Source organism: Acartia tonsa, chromosome 13 (assembly GCF_053477335.1).
Source record: "Acartia tonsa isolate MP-2025a chromosome 13, ASM5347733v1, whole genome shotgun sequence".
In the NCBI taxonomy this organism is placed as follows: Eukaryota; Metazoa; Arthropoda; class Copepoda; order Calanoida; family Acartiidae; genus Acartia; species Acartia tonsa.
Window position 1 is genome coordinate 14,357,249 of NC_137272.1, and position 21,979 is coordinate 14,379,227.

The 21,979-nt window shown below is 35.0% G+C and overlaps 1 protein-coding gene across 7 annotated transcripts in view; it reads left to right on the forward strand.

The window, feature by feature from the left end:
• Ranbp16 (Ran-binding protein 16) overlaps positions 1–21,979 on the forward strand; it is a 76,219-nt gene that overhangs the window by 8,073 nt on the left and 46,167 nt on the right. For all 7 annotated transcript variants that reach the window (XM_080145696.1, XM_080145694.1, XM_080145695.1 and 4 more), the window contains exons 6-16: positions 3,744–3,852; positions 4,327–4,394; positions 5,352–5,458; positions 8,943–9,017; positions 10,135–10,244; positions 11,180–11,279; positions 11,670–11,754; positions 12,023–12,124; positions 12,519–12,644; positions 18,489–18,580; positions 19,138–19,208. In XM_080145696.1, coding sequence (XP_080001822.1) covers positions 3,744–3,852; positions 4,327–4,394; positions 5,352–5,458; positions 8,943–9,017; positions 10,135–10,244; positions 11,180–11,279; positions 11,670–11,754; positions 12,023–12,124; positions 12,519–12,644; positions 18,489–18,580; positions 19,138–19,208 — 1,045 coding nt within the window. The remainder of the gene's footprint in view (positions 1–3,743; positions 3,853–4,326; positions 4,395–5,351; positions 5,459–8,942; positions 9,018–10,134; positions 10,245–11,179; positions 11,280–11,669; positions 11,755–12,022; positions 12,125–12,518; positions 12,645–18,488; positions 18,581–19,137; positions 19,209–21,979) is intronic.

Here is a 21,979-nt window from a genome sequence, read left to right on the forward strand (position 1 = left end):
TGTCAAGCTTGTTGGTTTCGCTGGACATGAGAACAAATGTTGTGTAGTATGTGGGGAACCCCCACAATCTGGGCATTTGTCTTCTATATTGGGATCTATTCTGGATAGGTAGCTGTTGAGTTTACAACTGTAACTTGACCTGAGCTGAGCTAGGGTGGATCTTGCTCGTTTTGGGAGTGTTTTTTCAGATTCATTGACTTCTGGTGGTTTAGCATTCAGGACCTGATTTACTTTTCTGTTTTTGATGGTTTTCTTAACAGATGAAGTATGTATCTTTTTCAGGTCTGCTTTATACTTTACAGAGTCAATTTTTCTCCCTTTGGTCATGTTCTTGATCTCCTTGCCAAATTTGGTCTTTAGTGTTCTTTTCATAAGCCTGGGTGGTGGAGGAGATGACAAGTTTACTGGAGAAGGATGGTTTCCAACTTGTGTAGCTAAAAGATATTGTTTAGCAAGCATCTCACAATGATCGCGTACAGGCATGATTTTGGACTCTTCATGTAGGTGGTCTTCCTTGGTCATAAGATGGCAGCCAAGAGCTGTTCTCAGAGCTGTGTTCTGGGCAACCTGCAGTTGATCCCAGGCACTATTTGATATTGCTGGAGTCCAGATTGGACAGCCATAATTGATCAGTGACTGTCCAATTGCCTTGTATGTTGAAAGAATTGTTTCTTTTTCTTTCCCCCAGTCTGTACCTGTAAGAGCTTTCAGAACATTGTTCTTGGTATTCAGTTTATTACGTAAGTCAGATGTATGTTGACGGAAATTATGAAGGTTATCAAAGGTTATACCAAGAAATTTTGGCTTCTTAACAGTAGGAACTGGTTCATTGCAAATTTGAATGGGTAATTCATTGTTTACCTCATTTGTTGCTGTTGTAAATACAGTTGCAGTAGATTTTGATGGTGATATAAAGAGATTTCTGCTTTTGAACCACTCGTCAAGGGTGTTCAGGTAAGCATTAATATCACTGCAAATTGGGTCAATCTTTGTTCCTGAGCCTAAAATGTTCGAGTCATCTGCATATGTCACTAATTTGATGTTTGATGGTGGTAGAGGCATCTTGGACATATAGAGATTAAAAAGTACAGGTGACAAAACTCCTCCTTGTGGTACACCTTGATTCATCTGGCGAAATTTAGATCTTGAGCCTCGGAATTCAACATATGTTTGTCTTCCATTTAGGTATGCGTTAAGAAACCTCTTGATGTGTTCATTTAGCTGCAGTTCATAGATGTCTTTCAGCAGCTGGCCATGGTCAACAGTGTCAAATGCTTTAGACAAGTCTATGGCAACAGACACTGTTCTGTTGACAGGTTTCTTCACGTTTAAACCAGTAGTAATGTGCTCTGAGATAGTATGTAATGCTGTTATAGTAGATCTACCTTTTCTAAATCCATGCTGATGGTCTGCAAGAGGGATTGCCTCATTTATGTAAGGTAGGAGCAAGGTTTCAAGGGTTTTGGCTGGTGGGCAAAGTAGTGAAACTGGCCGGAGGCTGGTTCCTTCCTCTGGTGGTTTCCCAGGTTTCAGTAAAGGTATTATTCTTCCTGTTTTCCATATTGATGGTATCATGGAGTTGTTAACACTGAAATTGTAGATGTTGGTAAGAAATTCAATACCTTTAGGGCCAAGATTTTTAAGCATTACTGGTGAGATTCCGTCAGGTCCCAAAGCTTTAGAATTTTTAGATTTTCTAACAGCTTCTCGAGTTTCAGCAGGTGTAAATATTATATCTGGATCTGATGTTTTCTTTTTCAGATTTCTGCCTATTCTATGTGTTTCTTGTACAGGTTTAGATGGATTCCCAGGTGTGTATTGTTGATTAAGTTTATTTGCAATAACTTTTGGATCATTGTATGTTTTTCCATTGAAACTGATACCTTGGTTCGTGGGTTGTTTCTGGGGGCAATTAAGGTTTTTGATTGTCTTCCACAGTTTCTTTGATCCTTTATCACATTTCTCTAAATGTTGTTTCCATTTATCAAGTTTGTGTTGCCTAATCTTTTTATTGATGTCTTGATTAAGCTCTTGAATTCTATTAGAGTTGTGATTTGAGTTATTGTTTATATCTTCTTCTCTTAATCTATCTCTTTCGTCAATAAGAGCAGCTGTTTCGGTAGGTATAGCATTATAGATCTTTTTCCTGAAGAATTTTTCACTACTGTAAACATTGGTAACTGGTGTGGCTTTAGTAAATTCTTTTTCAGTCATGTCAGTGAACTTCTCCCAGTTAGCCTTTTCAAAGTTTATGAAAGTTCTATTTTCAGCTTTCTGTTTTCTAACATCAGCTGCCAGAGATACAACAATTGGAAGGTGGTCAGATCCAAGTTTTTTCTCAACTTTCCAGTCAGATGATGGTAATAAGCCAGATGAAACAATGCTTATATCTGGAGATGTTTTAGTGAGATTCATAACTCTGGTGTGGGAATCCTCATTAAGGATGCCAAAATTGTTGTTATTTATGGCATCATTTATCAGCCTACCTCTGGCGTCTTCATTGGCTTCAGAGAACCAAGCTGGGTGGTGTGCATTGAAGTCACCAAGAATCATTGATGTATCATTAAGATCATCAAAGAGGTGATCTATTGCAGGGCTGTAGTTTTCTTCACAGCTACCTACAGGTGGAATATAAACATTCCGTATTTTAAGATTATTCCCTTTACAGGGGATAGTGATGGTTAGACTCTCAATGTGTTTATCATCAGTCAGAGCTTGAGGTGTCTTTTCAAGCTGGAATATGATGCTGTTGTGCACAAGGAAGGCAAGTCCTCCTCCCTGTTTTCCGATTCTGTCTTTTCGGATAAACGTATAGTTTGGAGTTTTTTTAGGTTTAGATTTAGATGTTAATTTTGTTTCCTGTATGGCTGCTACAAGGATTTATAATATCTGCCGCAGTAGACTGAAAGCAATCTTCTGTTCTGGCTCGACCTAAAAATGGACAGCCGTTAGATTGGACTGCACACCCCTAATGCGACAAACGTCCTAAAGGAACAAACATCATAATGCGACATTTCTTAAGTAAAAAGTCCTAAAAATTATCAAAAGTTATTAGGTAAATAAAAAAAATCTTCCAAAATTTGAGGACAAAATCCACCACTGCACTGTTAAAAAAGTTGAACATTAAAATCCAAAATGGCGATAATACATACGGACCTAATTCAAAATTTAATTTTTTTTGTTGAATAACTTTGTACACAGGCTGAAATTTAAAAATCTGTCCGACAGTTTTCCCAAAGTCTGTGTTGGCTATCAAACGGAGTGGTTTCGAACCCGATACACCCTTGCACTACTGACCTTTAGTTTATTTAAAATCATTAACGAAATTTTCTATTTATTTTAGAATATTTTTCCCCAAATTTTGGTAGATTTAATTTTAAAAAATTTTTAGTAGGTTTTACTTAAGAGATGTCGCATATGGAGGTTTGTCCTTTAGGACTTTTGTCGTATAGGAGGTTTGTCGTTTAGGAGGTTTGTCGCATTAGGAGGTTTGTCACATTAGGACGTTTGTCGTAGTAGGACGTTTGTCGGTGTACCTTATTGTTCACTCATTTGTTACCTAAAAAACTTTGGATACTATTACTAAAATTTAATTGGTTAAAACTAGCAGTGTTTTAACTTTTCAACTGTAATTTTGATCTACAGAAGGGGTAATTTTGTTCATCATTGGTGAATGTGATGTACATCAATTTATTGTTCGGTGTATTATCCCTTTAGATCCCTGTATTTATGTATATTTTTAGGGTATGGTAACCTTATACAGCAGAATAACCAAACTTGGCTGGTTTGATTCAGAAAAGAACGAATTTATCTTCAGAAATGTTATGGACGATGTCAACAAGTTTCTTGGAGGTAGGTTCAAGTAATAAATATAACAGATCTAGACCCCTAATAAAAAATTAGACCACATAGAACACAGTGTATGAAAAATCCGGCCATATTATTGGTTAGAACGTTTACACATTTTGTTACGATATTGCAGTTATTAATGCAGATAAAACACAACTAAGATAGGTAGGTAAAAATAGAGAAAAAAATCAAACCCAAATAAAAATTGGGTGGGTTAAGCCACTAGGTAGAAGAAAAGATACCTAATTGTTATTTTTATTGTATTTCATTACAGGGGTGTTTATATTCTGCATGGGTTCCCCTGCTAAAAGGGGGGAGGGAAATTTATAAGATAACGAGTACTGAAATCATTTTTCCATTTTTTACCCCTCCCTAGGAAAAAAAACTGGGGAGGGGGTAAATAAAATATTTTGCAGCAGAGGAAAAAAAACTATACAGAACATACACCCATGTTTCAATGCTATACATTATTTTTAGGAACGGCAGAACAGTGTATGTTGGGTATTCAGCTTCTCTCTCAGTTAACATGTGAAATGAACCAAATAAGGAAATTATACTTTTGCTTTCTTAAAAGCGAAGCTTTTCTATAAAAAATCGTAGCAACTCTATAATCGTTACCAGAATATCCGTACGTCCATTTTAAACATGTTGATTTTTATCTTTTTTAACAGCAAATAATTATATGATAGAATTATGCGATTGATCTGATTTTTGGAATACTGATTCCTAGGACAACAAAGTACAATGTTAGAAGCAAAGCATATCTATACTCAAGTCCTAAAAATGTATGTATGTCCTTAGACATTATCCTGTATGAGCGCAGTTTTTCAACAAATTTGCTTAAAATTTTTTTTCTAATTGTTAATTAATATTCTGATTATTCAGTTATGGTACTCTACAAGTGGTTATGTTCGTTTTTCCTACCATTTCATAGCTCCGCTTTTATGGATGTTGTCATCCTTGTTTGTATCCTAACTAATAGGACTGTTAAGTGCTCTCATTCCATGGCTTCAAAACTTTGGGGACTTAGATGTCGACTGGTTGTGGAACACTGGAGGTGTACGCTGTACATCATAAATTAATCGTCCTTTGTCTTATCCCTGAAGATCCCTGAATTCATTTGTGCCTGCTTTTATTAAACTAAATTTTTTATATAATTCTATATCGAGTGATAATATAAACAATTAAATTTTACCAGAAATCCAGGTATCTATAGGGATTAGACAATGGCCGATAAATTGATGTACATACATCCCCAATGATGATACACAAAATTATACCTTTTTGTAGATTACAATTAGTATAGTGGTGGAAACGTTTTGACACCCAACTTAATAAACCAACCAATCAGAAATCTATAAAAGTCAAAATTGTTAAAACGAATATGAAAACATTGTAAAACTTTGGGGACTAGTGTAATAAGCAATTCAACGTCTCTTCCTCCTTGCAGAAATCATTCATTAAAAGTTTTTAAAAAGCACTTGTATAATTGTGAACCCTACAGTGATCCAGACGCTACCAGAAGCCTGACAAAGCATAGGAAGATCTCCTCCTCATTCAGAGATACTCAGCTGTTTGAATTCTTTCAGATGTCTACCAATCTTCTCAGGTAGACAGATAAAGGGTGTGCAAACATGTGCTACATATAGTTTAGGAGCGTTGTGGTAAAATGTCACAACTGCCTTAAAACTTGACTTGCGAGTAAATCATTAAAGATTAAAGTATATAAAAAAAATATGTACCTTTCTAAAATTTAAATTGCGCGGCTTGTGTTAATAGTAGAACAACGTTATGCATACCGTTAGAACCGGTATGAAGTCTATTTTATGGAAATATAAGAACCATTACTGTGCTTCTTATAGTTTAGGAGCTACGTAGTAAAATGTCCCAACTGACTTAAAACTTGACTTGCGAGTAAATCATTAAAGATAAAAAAAAGTGTATGCAAAAATGCGGACATTTTTAAAATTCAAACTGCTCGGCTTGTGTGAATAGTAGAAAAATGCTATGTATATCGTTAGAACCGTCATAAGCTCTATTTTTTGGAAATATAAGTACGATTTTTGTGCTATTTTTAGTTTAGGAGCTGTATTGATAAATGTAAGAAAAGTGGAAAAATTTAATCTTTAATGATTTACTCGCAAGTCAAGTTTTAAGTCAGTTGGGACATTCTACCAAATAGCTCATAAATTATACGTAGCACAGGAATCATTTTTATATTTCCAAAAAATAGACTTCATAGCGGTTCTAATGGTATGCATAACGTATTTCTACTATTAACACAAGCTGAGCAATTAAAATTTTAAAGATGTACAGGGTGAGTCAGAAAAAACTGAGTTTTTCGATTTTTAGAAACAACCAGAAGGAATACAGAAAAAATAATTATATGTCCTTGTTCTCTGTACAAAAGCACATCAAACTTGTAAAAGGTGTTTTTCATTATCTCTAAAAATGCGGCCTCTATGATAGGTGTATGGTGTCAAAAAATGCCTTGTGTTAAAAATGTTGATTAATAAAAATTTAAATAACTCATCTATTTTGTATAAAAAAATCTTGAAATTTCAATATTCATTTAGAAAAAGGTCTAAGAAAAGTACTTAAATGAGTTTTAAAGGTGAAATGCTTTTTGGCTCCTCACAAAAGCATTTTTAGAATACTGCAATTTGTCATTTTTTCATATTTCTTGATTGTGATGCGTGTGGTTCAAAAGAATCTTCTATACTAACGTAGCTTATAGTAAAAAGAAAATAAAACCTTTTTATTTGACAAAAAAAACTTAAGATAAAAAAGTTATAAAGGTTTGAATTTTCAAAATAAAAATGCCTTTTAGAAACCCTACCTTATTTAAATGAAGTTATTATGATGAATTATAACACACAAGTATAATTTGTCAAAAGGGGGCGGAGATTTTGGAGATTAAATCCAGTCTTGCACCAAATATAGAGGAAATTCAGGGGGAAAGGGGAGGAATTTAGGAAACAAGATGAAATATTTCCGGTCATGAGCTGGTTTTCCGGTCATGGGGTGGTTAAATCTTAACAATAGATTACAACAAAACGTTTGATTTATAATGTGATAATTTAATTTAAATAAATTGTATTTTTAAGATGTTAAATATTTACAATCTGTTGAATAAAATTTTAATAATCATAAAATATGTTTGTTTATCTTTTTAGAATGGTGGACATTTTTTATTATAAATAAATCTACCTAAAAAGTACAAAATAATGGCCGAAAAAGTCATCACACACACTTTTTGAAATATTTATGCTCAAAAAAGCGACGTTGTTTTTAGAGATATTTAAAACACCTTTTCTAAGTTTAATGTATATTTTTACAGAGAACAAGAACCTATAATTGTTTTTTCCATATTCCTATTGGTTGTATCAGAAAATTGGAAAACTCCGTTTTTTTCTGACTCACCCTGTACATATTTTTATTTGCATACCCTTTAATTTAATCTTTAATGATTTACTCACAAGTCAAGTTTTAAGTCAGTTGGGACATTTTACCACATAGCTCCTAAACTATACGTAGCACAGGAATCGTTTTTATATTTCCAAAAAATAGACTTCATAGTGGTTCTAATGGTATGCATAACATTTTTCTACTATTAACACAAGCCGCGCAATCTAAATTTTTAAAATGTCCGCATTTTTTTAGTTGATAGAAAGATAGATATTTGACAGCAAGATAGATAGATAGATAGTTAACAGTAAGATATATCGTTGATCAGGGGTGTATATTCTGCACAAGATTTATTTTTTTTTCCCCGGCTACAAAGGGGGGGGGGATGGGGTGACTCGTGCCACGACATACCAGCGATTTTATTTTGGGTGCTACTCCCTTAGTTTTAGAGATAATTGGGTGAAATCTGTTTGGCTGGGTCACTAATTACCCCAAGTTTTGGTATCTTTCAAAAAAAACGGCGGCGAGTCCGCCGCTCCCGCTGTTCGCCGCCATTTTCCGCCGCCGCCCAAAATTTTTTTTTTATTGCATTTCTCGCCGAATTAGGCAATTTGGAATATCTTTATATCAATATCTTTAAAAGCTTAGGAGAGGCACTGAATTTAAGATATACCTTGATAAACGAGAATTTGAAAAAAATGACTAAGTCCCCCCACAGGGTTGCTTGTAAGGGGAAAAATTTTTGAAAAAAATAACATGGTCTCCATAACATGATTCCAAATTGCCTAATTCGGCGAGAAATGCAATAAAAAAATTTTTGGCTGGGGCGGCGGAAAATGGCGGTGGGTGGCGGGAGCGGCGGTACCGCCGCCATTTTTTATTCAAATATTTTTTACTGATCTACCTCCAAAGGTTTTGTCTCAATATCTTTAAAAGCTTAGGAGAGGCACTGAATTTAAGATATACCTTGATAAACGAGAATTTGAATTGCTTGTAAGGGGAAAATTTTTTGAAAAAAATAACATGGTCTCAAATGATTCCAAATTGCCTAATTCGGCGAGAAATGCAATAAAAAAAATTTTTTTGGCGGCGGCGGAAAATGGCGGCGAACGGCGGGAGCGGCGGACCCGCCGCCGTTTTTTTGAAAGATACCAAAACTTGGGGTAATTAGTGACCCAGCCCAAAAGATTTCACCCAATTATCTCTAAAACTAAGGGAGTAGCACCCAAAATAAAATCGCTTGTATGTCGTGGCACGAGTCACCACATTTCCCCCCCCCCTTTCTTTATTTTCCCCCCCCCCTGGTTTTTTCTCATCAAGTAGGGGGGGAAATGGAAAAATATTTAAAGAACTCTATATTTTATTTATTTTAACCCTCCTACCACACATTCTTTTATTTTTTTTTACCAAGGAGGGGGGGGGGGGGAAATGGAAAAAATGTTTTCAGTTTTCCTAATTTTTACATTTTTTTCCCCTCCAACCACTAATTTTTATTTCCCCCCCCCCCCCCCTGAGCCGGGGATCCCATGTAGAATATACACCCCTGTCGTTGATAGAAAGATAGATTGATAGAAAGATAGATAGATTAGTAAGATAGATAGATAGATAGTTTATGGCCTTATTAAAATATATAAATAGGTAGGTAGTTAGGAGGCATTGCTAATTTAATACTTTAAATGTTTCAGAACGGCTCTAGAGAACAAGAAAAACTTGGATTTCAATGATTCTGCCCAACACGGTCTTCTCACTCAGCTGTTAAGGTATAATCAAAGACAGATTGGAGATAGGAAGATAGTCAACAAGCGAAATAAATCTAAAATAATATTTTTTTTTGGGGGGGGGGGATAGGATCTGATAAAAAGGTCTTCAAGGTGTTGTCCCCTAACGACAGCTGAAAATCAATTATATGTTTCGTGATTTTTTCGAATTGATTTCGTTGTAGGTTTAAGCTGATAAAGTTAGCCTATAGATAGATAGGTAGGCTAATGAGGCTGAAAGGAAGATTACAAATACTTATAGAATGTTGAATGAATAGAATTAGGTTTATTAGGTTTATTGTTTATTGTTATTTTACTCTTAAGAACCCAAGTAGGGTCATAGTAAGAGGTCTGAATATCTAGGCCAAAGTCTGAATATGACTATCAAGTCTTTTCTTGAATGTAGATAAAGTCGCGGCCTTTTTCACATGAACAGGAAGATCATTCCAGAATTTAGCCACTCTAACACTGAATACATTTCTGGATAGTTCTGTTCTTTTCACTGGAATTTGAAAGCTTATCACTCCATGGTCAGAATTTATGGCTCTTGTATTTGGCCTATTTTCGTTCACTATCTGAAACCATGTCCTTGCTTCTACAGAGTCAATGTCATTTAAAATTTTAAATAATTGAATCAAATCTGCTCTGTACCTCCTTTTCTCAAGTGTAGGTAGATTAAGTTCTTTTAATTTCTCCTCGTATGTTTTACCTTTCAGTCCAGATATCATACCAACTGCTTTTTGCTGAACTGAAGGTAGCATCTTAAAATAAAAAAAATCAGCATGGTTGTTTAAGGTCTAGATATTAAAGCTAGTTTTTTAAATCAAAAATACAATAGGTAGGTATATTTCTAGTTTAGATACTTTTCTGTATATCTGTTCAAAAGATTCAGCTATATCCAACAACTAAATTAAATCAAAAAAAATCAAGGTTTCGTGATTTTAAACATTTTTAAGTGGCAACACTTAAAAGTAATGACCTTTTTATCTGTTCCTTTTAAATTATTTTTTATATAGACCTCCAATTGACCAAGTAGATTAGAAAAAATAACAGTAAGGTTTAAAACGCACTTTCAATCACAAAAAAACTAAGTTACATTTAATTTAATTGCATTATTTAGGTTGGCACATAATTGTTTGACCTTTGACTTTATCGGAACCTCAACAGATGAATCATCAGATGACCTCTGTACAGTTCAAATACCTACAACCTGGAGACCTGCTTTTCTAGGTACCTTTCACCACGTTTTATCGTCGTTATAGTTATAGTAAGTATATTAAAGCAAAGAGAGTGAGGGACTTTAGAGAAATGTGATTGATTAAGCAATAAGTAGATTGTTCTTACGTGTCAACCACTAAGTCAAATCTACAGAAGGGGTAATTTTGGGTATGTATATTGATTTATCGGCTATTGTCTTATCCCTTTAGATCCCTGATAGAAAAGAGAAAGATTATAAATACAAAAGTCTAGATCCCTAATCCCTTAATTAAACCAATAGGAACACAGCATAGGAACTATCTGAACACATTATTGGTTAGAAATAGTAAACTGTTTGGTATTTAAGGGCAGTTATTTTTTTTGTTATTGATTTAAATATAAAGACTGTTATAAATAGTTTCTAATGATAAAAATTAGCTTGGGGAATTTATATCATTTTTCGGATCTACTGCAGTTCACGGTAAAATATTGCTGGTAACGAATATTGCCAAAAACCTTTGAATTTTAAAGGCTGCTAGCTGCCAAACGGCTGAACGGACAGATCATGCCCTTACACTGTTTTAAGCAGCATAAGAAGGCCTGCCAATAATCTGGAATAGCCATAAATCAATAATGCAGAATTATCTCGCAGTGCAGAGAAATGCGCGAAAAAGGCCTATTTTACGCGTTTTTTCTTCAGTAAAGATTTCCCTGTGCATCATTGCATCTTGACTATTCCAGGTTATGTAGGCCTTCTTATACCGCTTAAAATGGTGTGCGGGTATGATCTGTACGTTCAGCCGTTTGGCTGCTAGCAGCCTTTAAAATTCATAGATTTTTAGCAATATTCGTTACCAGCAATTTTTTACCATGAACTGCAGTAGATCCCATTTTTCTAACAACAAAAACTTGGAGACCTCCTTTTCTAGGCTCAGGACACTAATGCTGAAATAATAAATATTTTTTAGAGGGTACAACATTGCAGCTGTTTTTTGACCTGTACTTCAGCCTTCCCTCCACCCTCTCTCCTCATGCCCTTGCTTGCCTTGTCCAGATTGCCAGTGTCAGGTATGAATATTTGGTGCTTTCACACAAAGGATCCTGTTGAGCACCCAATACTTTTTAATAAATTAAAATGGAGGGGAGAGGGGTGTTGTTTGTTTATTGGTTATATTGGTTACTTGGTTGCCCTGCAGTAAAGCCCTATACCGCTTAAGGGGATAGATTCTGATATAGAAAGACCCTTATTTTCAATTTATGTAAAAAAAAGAAGGGGGCGGGTTTTGGTAACAATGCTCAACCAACAATTTCTCGTAAAAGCACAGATTTTAAAATCTCAAGACTATAATGTGATTTCTCAATAACCAATTAATCCCTTTCTTGTAACTTTGTTTATTTTTCTGTCTGCCCAGTGTCCATCTGTAATGCAAAAATTCAAATCAATTTATCAATTTTTAGGCGGTCGTTGTTCAACAATATGGAGCGTGCTAAATTTTTAAATCAACTTGTATCCGGTGTCAGGAAAATACTTCAGAATCCTCAGGTATCTTCAGATTAAAATTATAGGTCGAAAAGTTTGGACACTTACTTTGTACAACCAAATTTTAGGAATCAATAAAAACTTCTAATATTATTTGAAAATATTTGTCTAAAAGTTTAGGCATTGTTAGTTTGTACAACCAATTTAAGAATCAATGAAGATAATAAAGAGATATTTGTAAGATTATTATTTCATCCATATATTTTTTTAAATAAGGAACCTAGCTAACACTAACCTAGGTATTATTTTTCAGAATTTTGTTTATTTTTAGGAGCTTTCAGATCCCAATAATTATCATGAGTTTTGTCGGCTGTTGGCCAGGCTAAAATCAAATTATCAGCTGGGAGAACTGGTTATGGTCAGCAATTATCAGGTAAAGCTTCCCTGTAAAGCACACCAAAGCTTGTTGTTGAATAAGCTAAAATACACAATAACCAATATTTATCTGTCTTTTAAAGCACTAGCGGATACGCCGTCCCTAGAGGGTCACTTAAGAAAAGTCGAACCTCAATTTTCAGTTATCAAGAAAGAAAAAAAATTAGCAGGGGTTATTTTTTCAGAGGCTATTTCTCTAAGGAAGGTTGAGGTTCCCATCACCCAGTAGAATAGTTATAAACCGTTCCTGGACATAATTAAGCTTTGAATCATATAGGTCCAGCGGTTAGGGATTTCTTAAGACAGACATCCTAATACTTTTATATTAAATTTTTTTTTAAGTTGTCAAAATTATTTGTTTGTTCCCGTCCAAAATTGTTTTTCTATTTCAGGAGAGTATTCAGTTGATGGCAAAGTTTACGGTCGAGTCCCTGCAGATGTGGCAGTTTGCCCCCAACTCTATTCATTACCTGCTCAGTCTGTGGCAACGAATGGTTGCCAGTGTGCCATATGTCAAGGTAAATATTTTGGATCATGGAAAGAAAACGAAGTAGATGGTTTCGTGAACCCGCTACTTCGTTTTCTTCCCCGCCTTATTTTTGAAATTTAAGTAGTGCAGTTGCATTTATTATGCCATTTGGTGGAAAAACACTTGTGTAAAAATTTGAACCATTTTGGACAAGTACCTATAGTGTCCTGGGTAGATGCCAGACTGAATTCTAGTCACTTCCCCCAGTTCAGGGGGTTTGGGTGGGGCTAACAATCCTTCCCTAGAAAAAACCTGCTCACGTTCAATCTGCACAAAGTAAAGACCAATTTAACTTTGGGCTCGGGAACGAAGTAGAGGTTGGAAACAACAATATGATGTTTGGCTGGGAAACCGCTAAAGGACCAGTCAGGCGGATGATTCTGAATTCCCGCAGACCAGCAAAAATTTGCACCTGGAATGTTCGGACAATGTTTCAGTCAGGCCAGACAGAAAACATTTGCCGAGAAATGCTTAAAGCCAAGGTTGATATCCTGGCTATCACCGAATCAAGGTGGACAAATAATGGAGAGTTTAAACATCATTCTGGCTTGAAAATACTTTACTCAGGCCATATGAATGAGCATCTAGGACATAACCAAGAGGTGGCTCTTATGCAGGGCGACCACTGCATACTATATATACTATTTATACTATATAGGATGAATTTGGATACTATATCATACTATATGACAAAAATTTACTATATATACTATATAATTTCACCTTTATTTGACCAAAATTTACTATATATACTATATAATATTACATTTATATAACAAAAAACGAATATTGTCAGTTTTGCGATAACGCCTCTTAAGGTGTGTTTTGTCTTATTTTCACATCTGGTTTTCTCCTATTTCTAGCCCCTGCGGGGGGCTCTAGCCCTGCGGGGCAACCAATGACCTTTATCTTATCTAACCTAACCTTCAATAACCTATCAAAAGATATGGTGATACGACAAAAATGCATAAAGCTCTACAGTAAGAAAGAGATGAAGAAAATCCATTAAAATATATTATTGTTTGTGATTGTGATTTAAATATCAGTTATTTTTCATTATAGAATTAACTTAAGGTGGAGGGAAAAGTTTTGCCACTTTCACTTACTCCATGATTATTAGGCTAGGTATTAATGTAAGACTAAAGGTTATTTGGGATAAAAGTTTACTTTTGGTTAATAGTTCACTAATATTGATTGATTTTTTGGATAGGTCTCCAGGTTCAGGTGCTGCAGGCTGGAAGGTGGTTTCTGGACAGGTAAAAAAATTGAAAATTTTGTTTGAAGAGTTAGAGATCAACTTATTAAACAAAATACCTATGCACCTTTTTGGATTTTATTAACATACTAATCCGAAGAAAAAAATAAATTAGGCCTCCAAGTTCTGGTCCTGCAGGCCTCCAGGTTCACTCTGGACAGGTAAAAAATCTATTTTCTTATTTTAGGAGTTAGAGGTCCACTTATAAAACAGAATATGTACCTTTTTGGATGTTACTAACAATTTTGAAGAAAAAATTAAAATCGACCTCCAAGTTCAGGTCTTGCAGGCCTCCATGTCTACTCTGGACAGGTAAACAATCAAATTTCTTATATGACGAGTTAGAGTTAAATTTATATAACAGAATATGAATTTATTTGGATAATATTAACATATCAGCCTCCAAGTTAAGGTTCACTCAGGACAGCTAAAATATTCAAATTTCTTATTTGAAGAGTTAAGAGGTCAGAATATGCATCTATTTGGATGTTATTAACATATCTGAAGAACAAAATAAAATTGTCCATCAAGTTCAGGACCTGTTGGCCTCCAGGTCTTCTCTGAGGTCTGAAGTCTTCTCTGGAGGCCTGCAGCACCTGTACCTGGAGAGCAAGTGTATTTTTTCTTCTGTTATGTAAATAACGTCTAAAAAAATGCTTATGGTGTTTTAAAAACTAACCTTTAACTCTATAAATAGGAAAATTTTGATTTTTACCTGTCCAGAGTCCACCTTGAGGCCTGCAGCACATTGATATAGAGGTCAATTGTCATTTTTTCTTTAAACACATAAATAACATCTAAAAAGATGCCTATGTTGTCTAATAAACTAACCTCTAACTTCTTAAATAAAAAAATGATTTTATACCTGTCCAGAGTCCACCTGGAGGCCTGCAGCACCTAAACCTGGAGGCCAAATTTTTTTCCTTCAAATATATAAATAACATCCAAATATAAGCTCATTTTTTTAACAAATATACCATTAACTGTTCAAGTAAGAAGTCCCTGTCCAAAGTCCACCTAAGGCTCTGCAGCACCTGAACCTGGAGGCTAAATGTCATTTTTTCTTCAAATATGTAAAAAAAAATATTCAAATACTCGTTTAAAATTTTACCTCTAACTCTTCAAACAAAAAATTAAATTTTACCTGTCCAGAGTAGACCTGGAGGCCTGCATGACCAGAACTTGGAGGTCGATTTTAATTTTTTCTTCATTAATGTTCATAACATCTAAAAAGATGCATATTCTGCTTTATATGTTGACCTCTAACTCTTCAAGTTAAAAAATTGATTTATAACCTGTCTAGAGTGGACCTGGAGGCCTTCAAGTCCAGAACTTGAAGGCCTATCTTAATTTTTTCTTCAGATATGTTAATAACATCCAAAATTATGCATATTCTGTTTAATAAGTTGATCTCTAACTCTTCAAACGGAAATTTTCATTTTTTTTACTTGTTCAGAAACCAACTAGCCTGCAGCACCTGAACCTGGAGACCTATCTAAAAATGATTAAATATGCATGAAATACTACACACAAAAGTAAACTTTTATCCCAAATAACCTATAGTCTCAAATTAATACTTAGTCTAATAATCACAGATTAAGCGAAAGTGGCAAAACTTCCCCCCCCCCCCCCTCCTTATATGTGAAATTGCTTTGATAACAGCTTTGCTTTGAGTTATTATTGAATGATGTATATACTATGTATTACTAAATAATTCAAAGTCAGATACTATATCATACTATATGAGTGAAAAAAAATATACTATATATACTATATGGATAAAAAAAATATACTATAAAAATACTATATTTTTTTGGTTTTGGAGTGGTCGCCCTGCTTATGCTGACCAAGCAAGCAGAGCAGGCCATGATCAGTTGGCAACCCCATGGTTCAAGAATCATGGAGGCTTACTTCAAATCCTCAGATAAAAACATTAGTCTGAGAATAATAGTAGCATATGCTCCTACAGAACAAGCAGATACAGAGGTCAAAAACGAATTTTATGACCAGCTTGACTCTGTATTTAAGAATGGTCATAAAGAAAAGGACCTGACCATGCTCCTAGGAGATTTTAATGCTCAAGTGGGGAGTAATAATGAGAATTTAGAAGAAGTCATGGGCAGATATGGCCTAGGCTTAAGTAATGGCAAGGAAAATGACAATGGTGATAGACTTGTAAGTTTTTGTACTGAAAACAAACTTGTCATTGGTGGAACCATCTTTAAACACAAGAAGATTCATACTGCCACCTGGAGATCACCAGATCAAAGAACCTTTAATCAGATAGATCACATCTGTATATCTAGACGTTTTAAAGGTTCTCTCCTTGATGTCAGGGTTGAAAGAGGACCTGATGTTAATTCAGACCATTATCTTCTATCTTCTAAAGTTCGGCTTAGATTTAAAAAGCAGGACACAAAGCCTAACCCCAGGGAAAAGTATAATTTAACAACCCTTCAAAACTCTGAAAAGCTACAAGAGTTTAAGCTCACTCTAAAGAACAGATTTGAGTTGTTGACTCTTCAAGAGGATGATGGAGTTGAAGATATTTGGCAAGGTATCAAAAAAGTTTATAATGATACTAGCCAAGAAAAATTAGGTTCCAAAAAGGCTAACCAAAAGCCGTGGATCACTCAAAGATCCATTGATCTCATGGATCAAAGAAGAGAGGTAAGACAAAAGACACTCTCCAGAAACTCTCCAGAAGATAAAGACCTGTATAAGATGCTCAGCAGGGAAATCCAAAGAAGTGTCAGAATTGACAAAAAAGAACACTTGGAAAACCTTGCTATGCAAGCAGAAAATGCTGCTAATCAAAATAGAATGAAAGATGTCTATGAGATTACTAAGAGCATTGCAGGTAAAGTACACAAATCAGGATCACACATCAGGGACAAGGATGGTTCACTCCTTAAAACTGATGAAGATATTCTAAATAGATGGGCAGAGCACTTCACTGAACTGCTGAATCTTCCAGTTCCAGAGGAAGAAACTGAGATTCCACCCTTAGATGCACTTGACATTGACTGTCGAGCGCCAAATCTATTGGAAATCAAGGAAGCCATTAAAAGTTTGAAAAATAACAAGGCCGCTGGACCTGATAACATCCCAGCTGAGGTCATAAAAGCAGACCTAGATACATCTGCTGAGGCATTCCTACCTTTGATCACAAAGATATGGAATGATGAGTTATGCCCAGAGGACTGGAAGAATGGACATATCTCAATACTAGCCAAAAAAGGAGACTTGACCCAATGTGGAAACTACAGAGGGATAATGCTCCTTTCAGTACCTGGCCGTATCCTTAGTAAAATTCTTCTTAATAGAATAAAGAAGAAGGTTAATGAAAAGCTAAGACCTAATCAGGCTGGATTTAGACCAAACCGTTCCACTATTGACCAGACAGAAGATCTCTCTGGAAAATCTGCCGACACTATGGCATTCCAGAAAAGATAATCAATATCATTGAAGCTATCTATCATAAAGGAGGTGGAAACGTAATGTATAAAAGTAAACTATCAACCTTTTTTGAGATTGTAACAGGCGTCAGACAAGGATGCCTTCTTTCTCCCTTCCTTTTCCTCCTTGCCATTGACTGGATCATGAAGAATTGTGAAAGTAATGATGGCATTCGCTGGGAGCTATTTGGCAATCCCAAATATTTAGGAGATCTGGACTTTGCTGATGATATCGCTTTGTTAACAAGCAATAGAAGTCAAATGCAAAGAAGGACTAACAGGATAGCTGAAACCTCCAAGAAAATTGGACTAGAAATAAATGTTCCTAAAACCAAAATACTCAGATTAAATGCAAATTCCCAAGAACCAATTACTATTGGAGACCAAATTCTTGAGGATGTAGATTGTTTTGAGTATCTTGGAAGTAAAATTGATGAAGCTGGAGGCACGTTAACAGATGTTAAAGCTAGAATTAACAAATCTAGGACAGCCTTTGCCAGCCTGAACAAAATTTGGAATTCCAACAACATCTCCATAAAGACCAAGTTAAGACTGTTCAAGTCAAATGTTCTCTCTGTTTTGCTGTATGGGGCTGAAACTTGGTTCCTAAACACAGCAGTGGTCTCCAAGCTACAGACATATGTCAATAAATGTCTAAGGAGAATCCACAAGATCTTTTGGCCAAATAAGATCACAAATGCTGAGCTTCTAGAGCGCAGTGATATGTCAGACATTAAACTGACAATAAAACAGAGAAAATGGAGATGGCTGGGGCACACTCTAAGGAAAGGGCATGATGATATAACCAATCAAGCCTTGACTTGGAACCCCCACGTAGGAAAAAGGAAACCAGGTAGACCAAAAACAACCTGGAGGAGGGAACTCTTAAGTGAACTGAAAGAAAAGAAAATTCCATCTTTCAGCAATGCTTCAAAACGTGCCCAAAAAAAGGAAGATTGGAGAACCATTGTGCATGGCCTACGTTCTGCCGAGAACTAAAAGGCAATGATGAAGATGACCTATAGTGTCCAGTAATTTTACTTTGAAATTTTGAGCCCCCCCCCCCCCCCTTTTATGGGTCAAAATCCCCTAATTCATATTTATCTATCTATTTGTCTAGGCTACTGAACCTCATCACCTGGAAACGTATACACCAGAAGTGACCCAGGCATTTATAACCAGCAGGCTGGAATCTGTGGCTGTTGTTATCAGGTAAATTCCAGGCATATAAAGGGATAAGACAATGGTCGATAGATTAATATACATACCCAATTATGATACACAAAATTACCCCTTCTGTAGCGTAAGATAAGTGGTTGAAACGTTTAACCAACCAATCAAAATTCACTTAAGTCTCCAAAGTTGTTAAACCAGCGAATTGGAAAACGTTATTGTCCCTACTCTGTGTAAATTCATTCTAAACTCGCGACTGTAGCACAACATGTAGCGCAACTGCTCGTTTTCAGGAAGGTTATAGGTTCAAATCACAACCAAACACTGCTTGATAATGAATAATAACGTTAATAATGGTTCCTACTTCTGCTGTGTCATTGCGGTCTTGGAAAGGTTTATGATTATTTTGGGGGGAAGGGTACCACCACCCTTCCAAGAGAATCGCTTCTAGAAAAAATGACCCTCAAAAAATTTTTTTTTCTTTTTTAAATTAAAAGTGGAGGTTCGCCTACCCTTCTTCCTTTAATTGACCCTAGACGCCTCAATGGGCGTAGCAGCCGTTAGATAAATCAAAGTAATTGTTATAATTTTTACAGGGACAGTTTAGAAGATCCCTTGGAAGACCTTGGTATGGTTTCTCAACAATTAGAACAACTATCTGTTATTGGTAAGAATAGATATTTTCATAAAGATTCTTTGTAAAAAAAATTTATTTTATATTTAATGGAGCCTTAAAAGTTAAGTTACCCTATTAGCCATTCCCTAAATCATTTACAAAAAAATTGTAAAACTTCATATTTTTAAGAGAAGCTTTGTTTAACATTTGATAAGTTATGTCTTTTATATGAAAATTTTGAATTTTTTGGCTAATTTTTTTTAGAAATTTGAAGATGATGAACTTGAAAAAATAAGCATATTACCTCGAAATGCGTAGCGAGCACAGAACCTCTCCCACCAGTTTTGCTTATCCGTATTGATTGTATGCGGATCCGGATCCTCAAAATTTAGTCAGTGCGGATCCGGATCCGGATCCTTGACATAAAAATAAAATCACCAAATTTTAAAAAAAAATATGTATTCCTTAATCTCGAAGTCAAAAATACTTTTAATTTTTAAGTCTGAACCTAAACCTTAAAGATTGGTTCTCATCATGAGAATGTCTTTGTAAGTGACTATTTTATATAAATTTAGGTAGATTTTTCCATAAATTTATACCCCAGGATCCGGATCCGGATCCTTGGACTCAAAAACATGCGGATCCTTGCGGATCCGTATCCACAACTCTGTCTCCCACTGTTTATTTTTGAAATGTTTGTTTTGGTGGAGCCTATACCCGCTTTGTCCTAACCCTGCGGGTATCCTTTATAAACTAACTGTAGCAGCCGTGAAAAAAGAGTGGCTGCTATTAAGAACAAGAACAAGACTACCTGAGAAGAGGTAGCCCAAGAAACAGTAACTGAGAAGTCACAAGTGTGGGTTCATACTTATCTCTGCAAATATAGTTACACTACAGTCATGTACACATAGGTAACAATTTACCTAAAATAAAAAAATACTATTTAGAATATTTAAATTAAATATTAAGTTAAATATTCTTTACAATTTACAATACATTTAGTAAACATTAATAACTGGAAATGAAGTTAAAAATAAAATTGATGGTTCCTATTTTTTAAACTAGCTACTGAGACAAAATTGACTGGAATATTATAGAACTCACGAAATATTTTTTAATTCCTAAAAACCATCCTAAATTGTTAAACATACATAAACAATTGATAGTCTTTCAAAAAAAAAATTCATTAAGTCATTAAATAATACAAAATTAATTTTTTTCGTTTTGACTTTAGCAACGCCATCAATTTTAACAAATTGAAGAGGAGATACTAATTTTGTTCTAAAACGCACAATTTTTAGAGTTAAAACATGAGTAATACCTTAATCTCTTCCTTTAAACTTGCTTGAAAATCGAAAACCTTTAAATCAACACATTTATTAATGTGTAGGAGTACAGCTCTTCACAAGTCATTTTTACCTGGAGGTCGATTGTGGAAAAACCCCTGCCTAATATCAAATTTTTTTTTCATAAATGAAATAGTCTATACTTGGGTAAAATATGGTATCAATTCTAGATTGGAGACGTTATTCAAAATAGTTCTATAACTGATTAATCTGTTTCCAAAAATTTAGCTTTCTTTCTTTGCACTTCTTTGTACTTTTTTTTCTTTTCAAAGGGATAAAATGTTTTAACAAATAGTCTTAAATATATGAGGTAATATAGATAGAAAAGGATATCCAGGGAGTTTGGCTAAATCTTCCCTTATTACCTCTTGGCAGATGAACTATCCCTTCCTGTTAAACCTACATAAATGGGACACAAAAAAATACATTATGCATGAAAACAACTTTACAGTACCTAGCGAAGCTACTTTAAAATTAATTTTGTTTAAACCATAGGGTGTGTTTTAGTTAATTATGAGAAAATATATCAACAGTAACGAAAAACTGCTGAGCTGCAAAATTGTTGTAATATTTATTAATAGCCACAGCCAGCGGCTGGTAGTTTGCAGCTCAACAGTTTTTTGTTACTGTTGATATATTTTCTCATAATTAACCAAAACAACCCCCCCCAAAAAAACAAGATTGCATGTTCAATTTTACAAGTTTAGCTGAATAATTGCACCAGTGGTCAGCCGCCAAACTGCCAAATTAAAAGTTTTGCAGAATATTTATAGACTGACCCATAGTATTATAATTCAGAGCTCTATCTTGAATATGGGCCTCAGAGCGCACTGTTACTGTGAAAGTGTACAACCCCCTTCCCCTTGTTTTAAAAGCACAAAATCTATTCTGAAATAGACAAACAGACAAAGTTAGTTATAGAGCTGATTATCTGTTATCACAAGAAAGAAAAGAAAGAGCACTCTGACCGCTACGGATGTGTTCTACTTAATTATGCTCTATATTTATGTGAATAGCTGCAAGAATTTTCAGCCTTCTATTTTTTACAGGAGCTAACAGACGGACTAACAGATGGACATTTCAAATTTTAGAGCAGCTTTGCTACTAAAAGAAATAATACATTGAGAAAATTAGTTGTGAAAATATAAGCGGCTTAACAGCAGTCTGACTGCTATGGATGTTTTATACTTAATTATGCTCCATTTTGATTGAATGTTTACGATAAGTTTCAGCCTTCTATCTTTTATAGGAGCTGAGAAAATGATGTTTCCCCCTTTTTGTCTCTAAAAGACGGACAGACATTGCTACTAAAAAAATAATACATTGTTAATTTTTATTTAACCCTTATCGGTTGGGGGGGGGGGGGGGGGGCGTTGAATGGTATGATCCTGCAGGTCCTGATCCTCCAGGTCTCCATAAATCTTTAAAAAATTCCTGTGGCCGCAATTTTTGACTTAGAGACGTCAAATTTTAAAC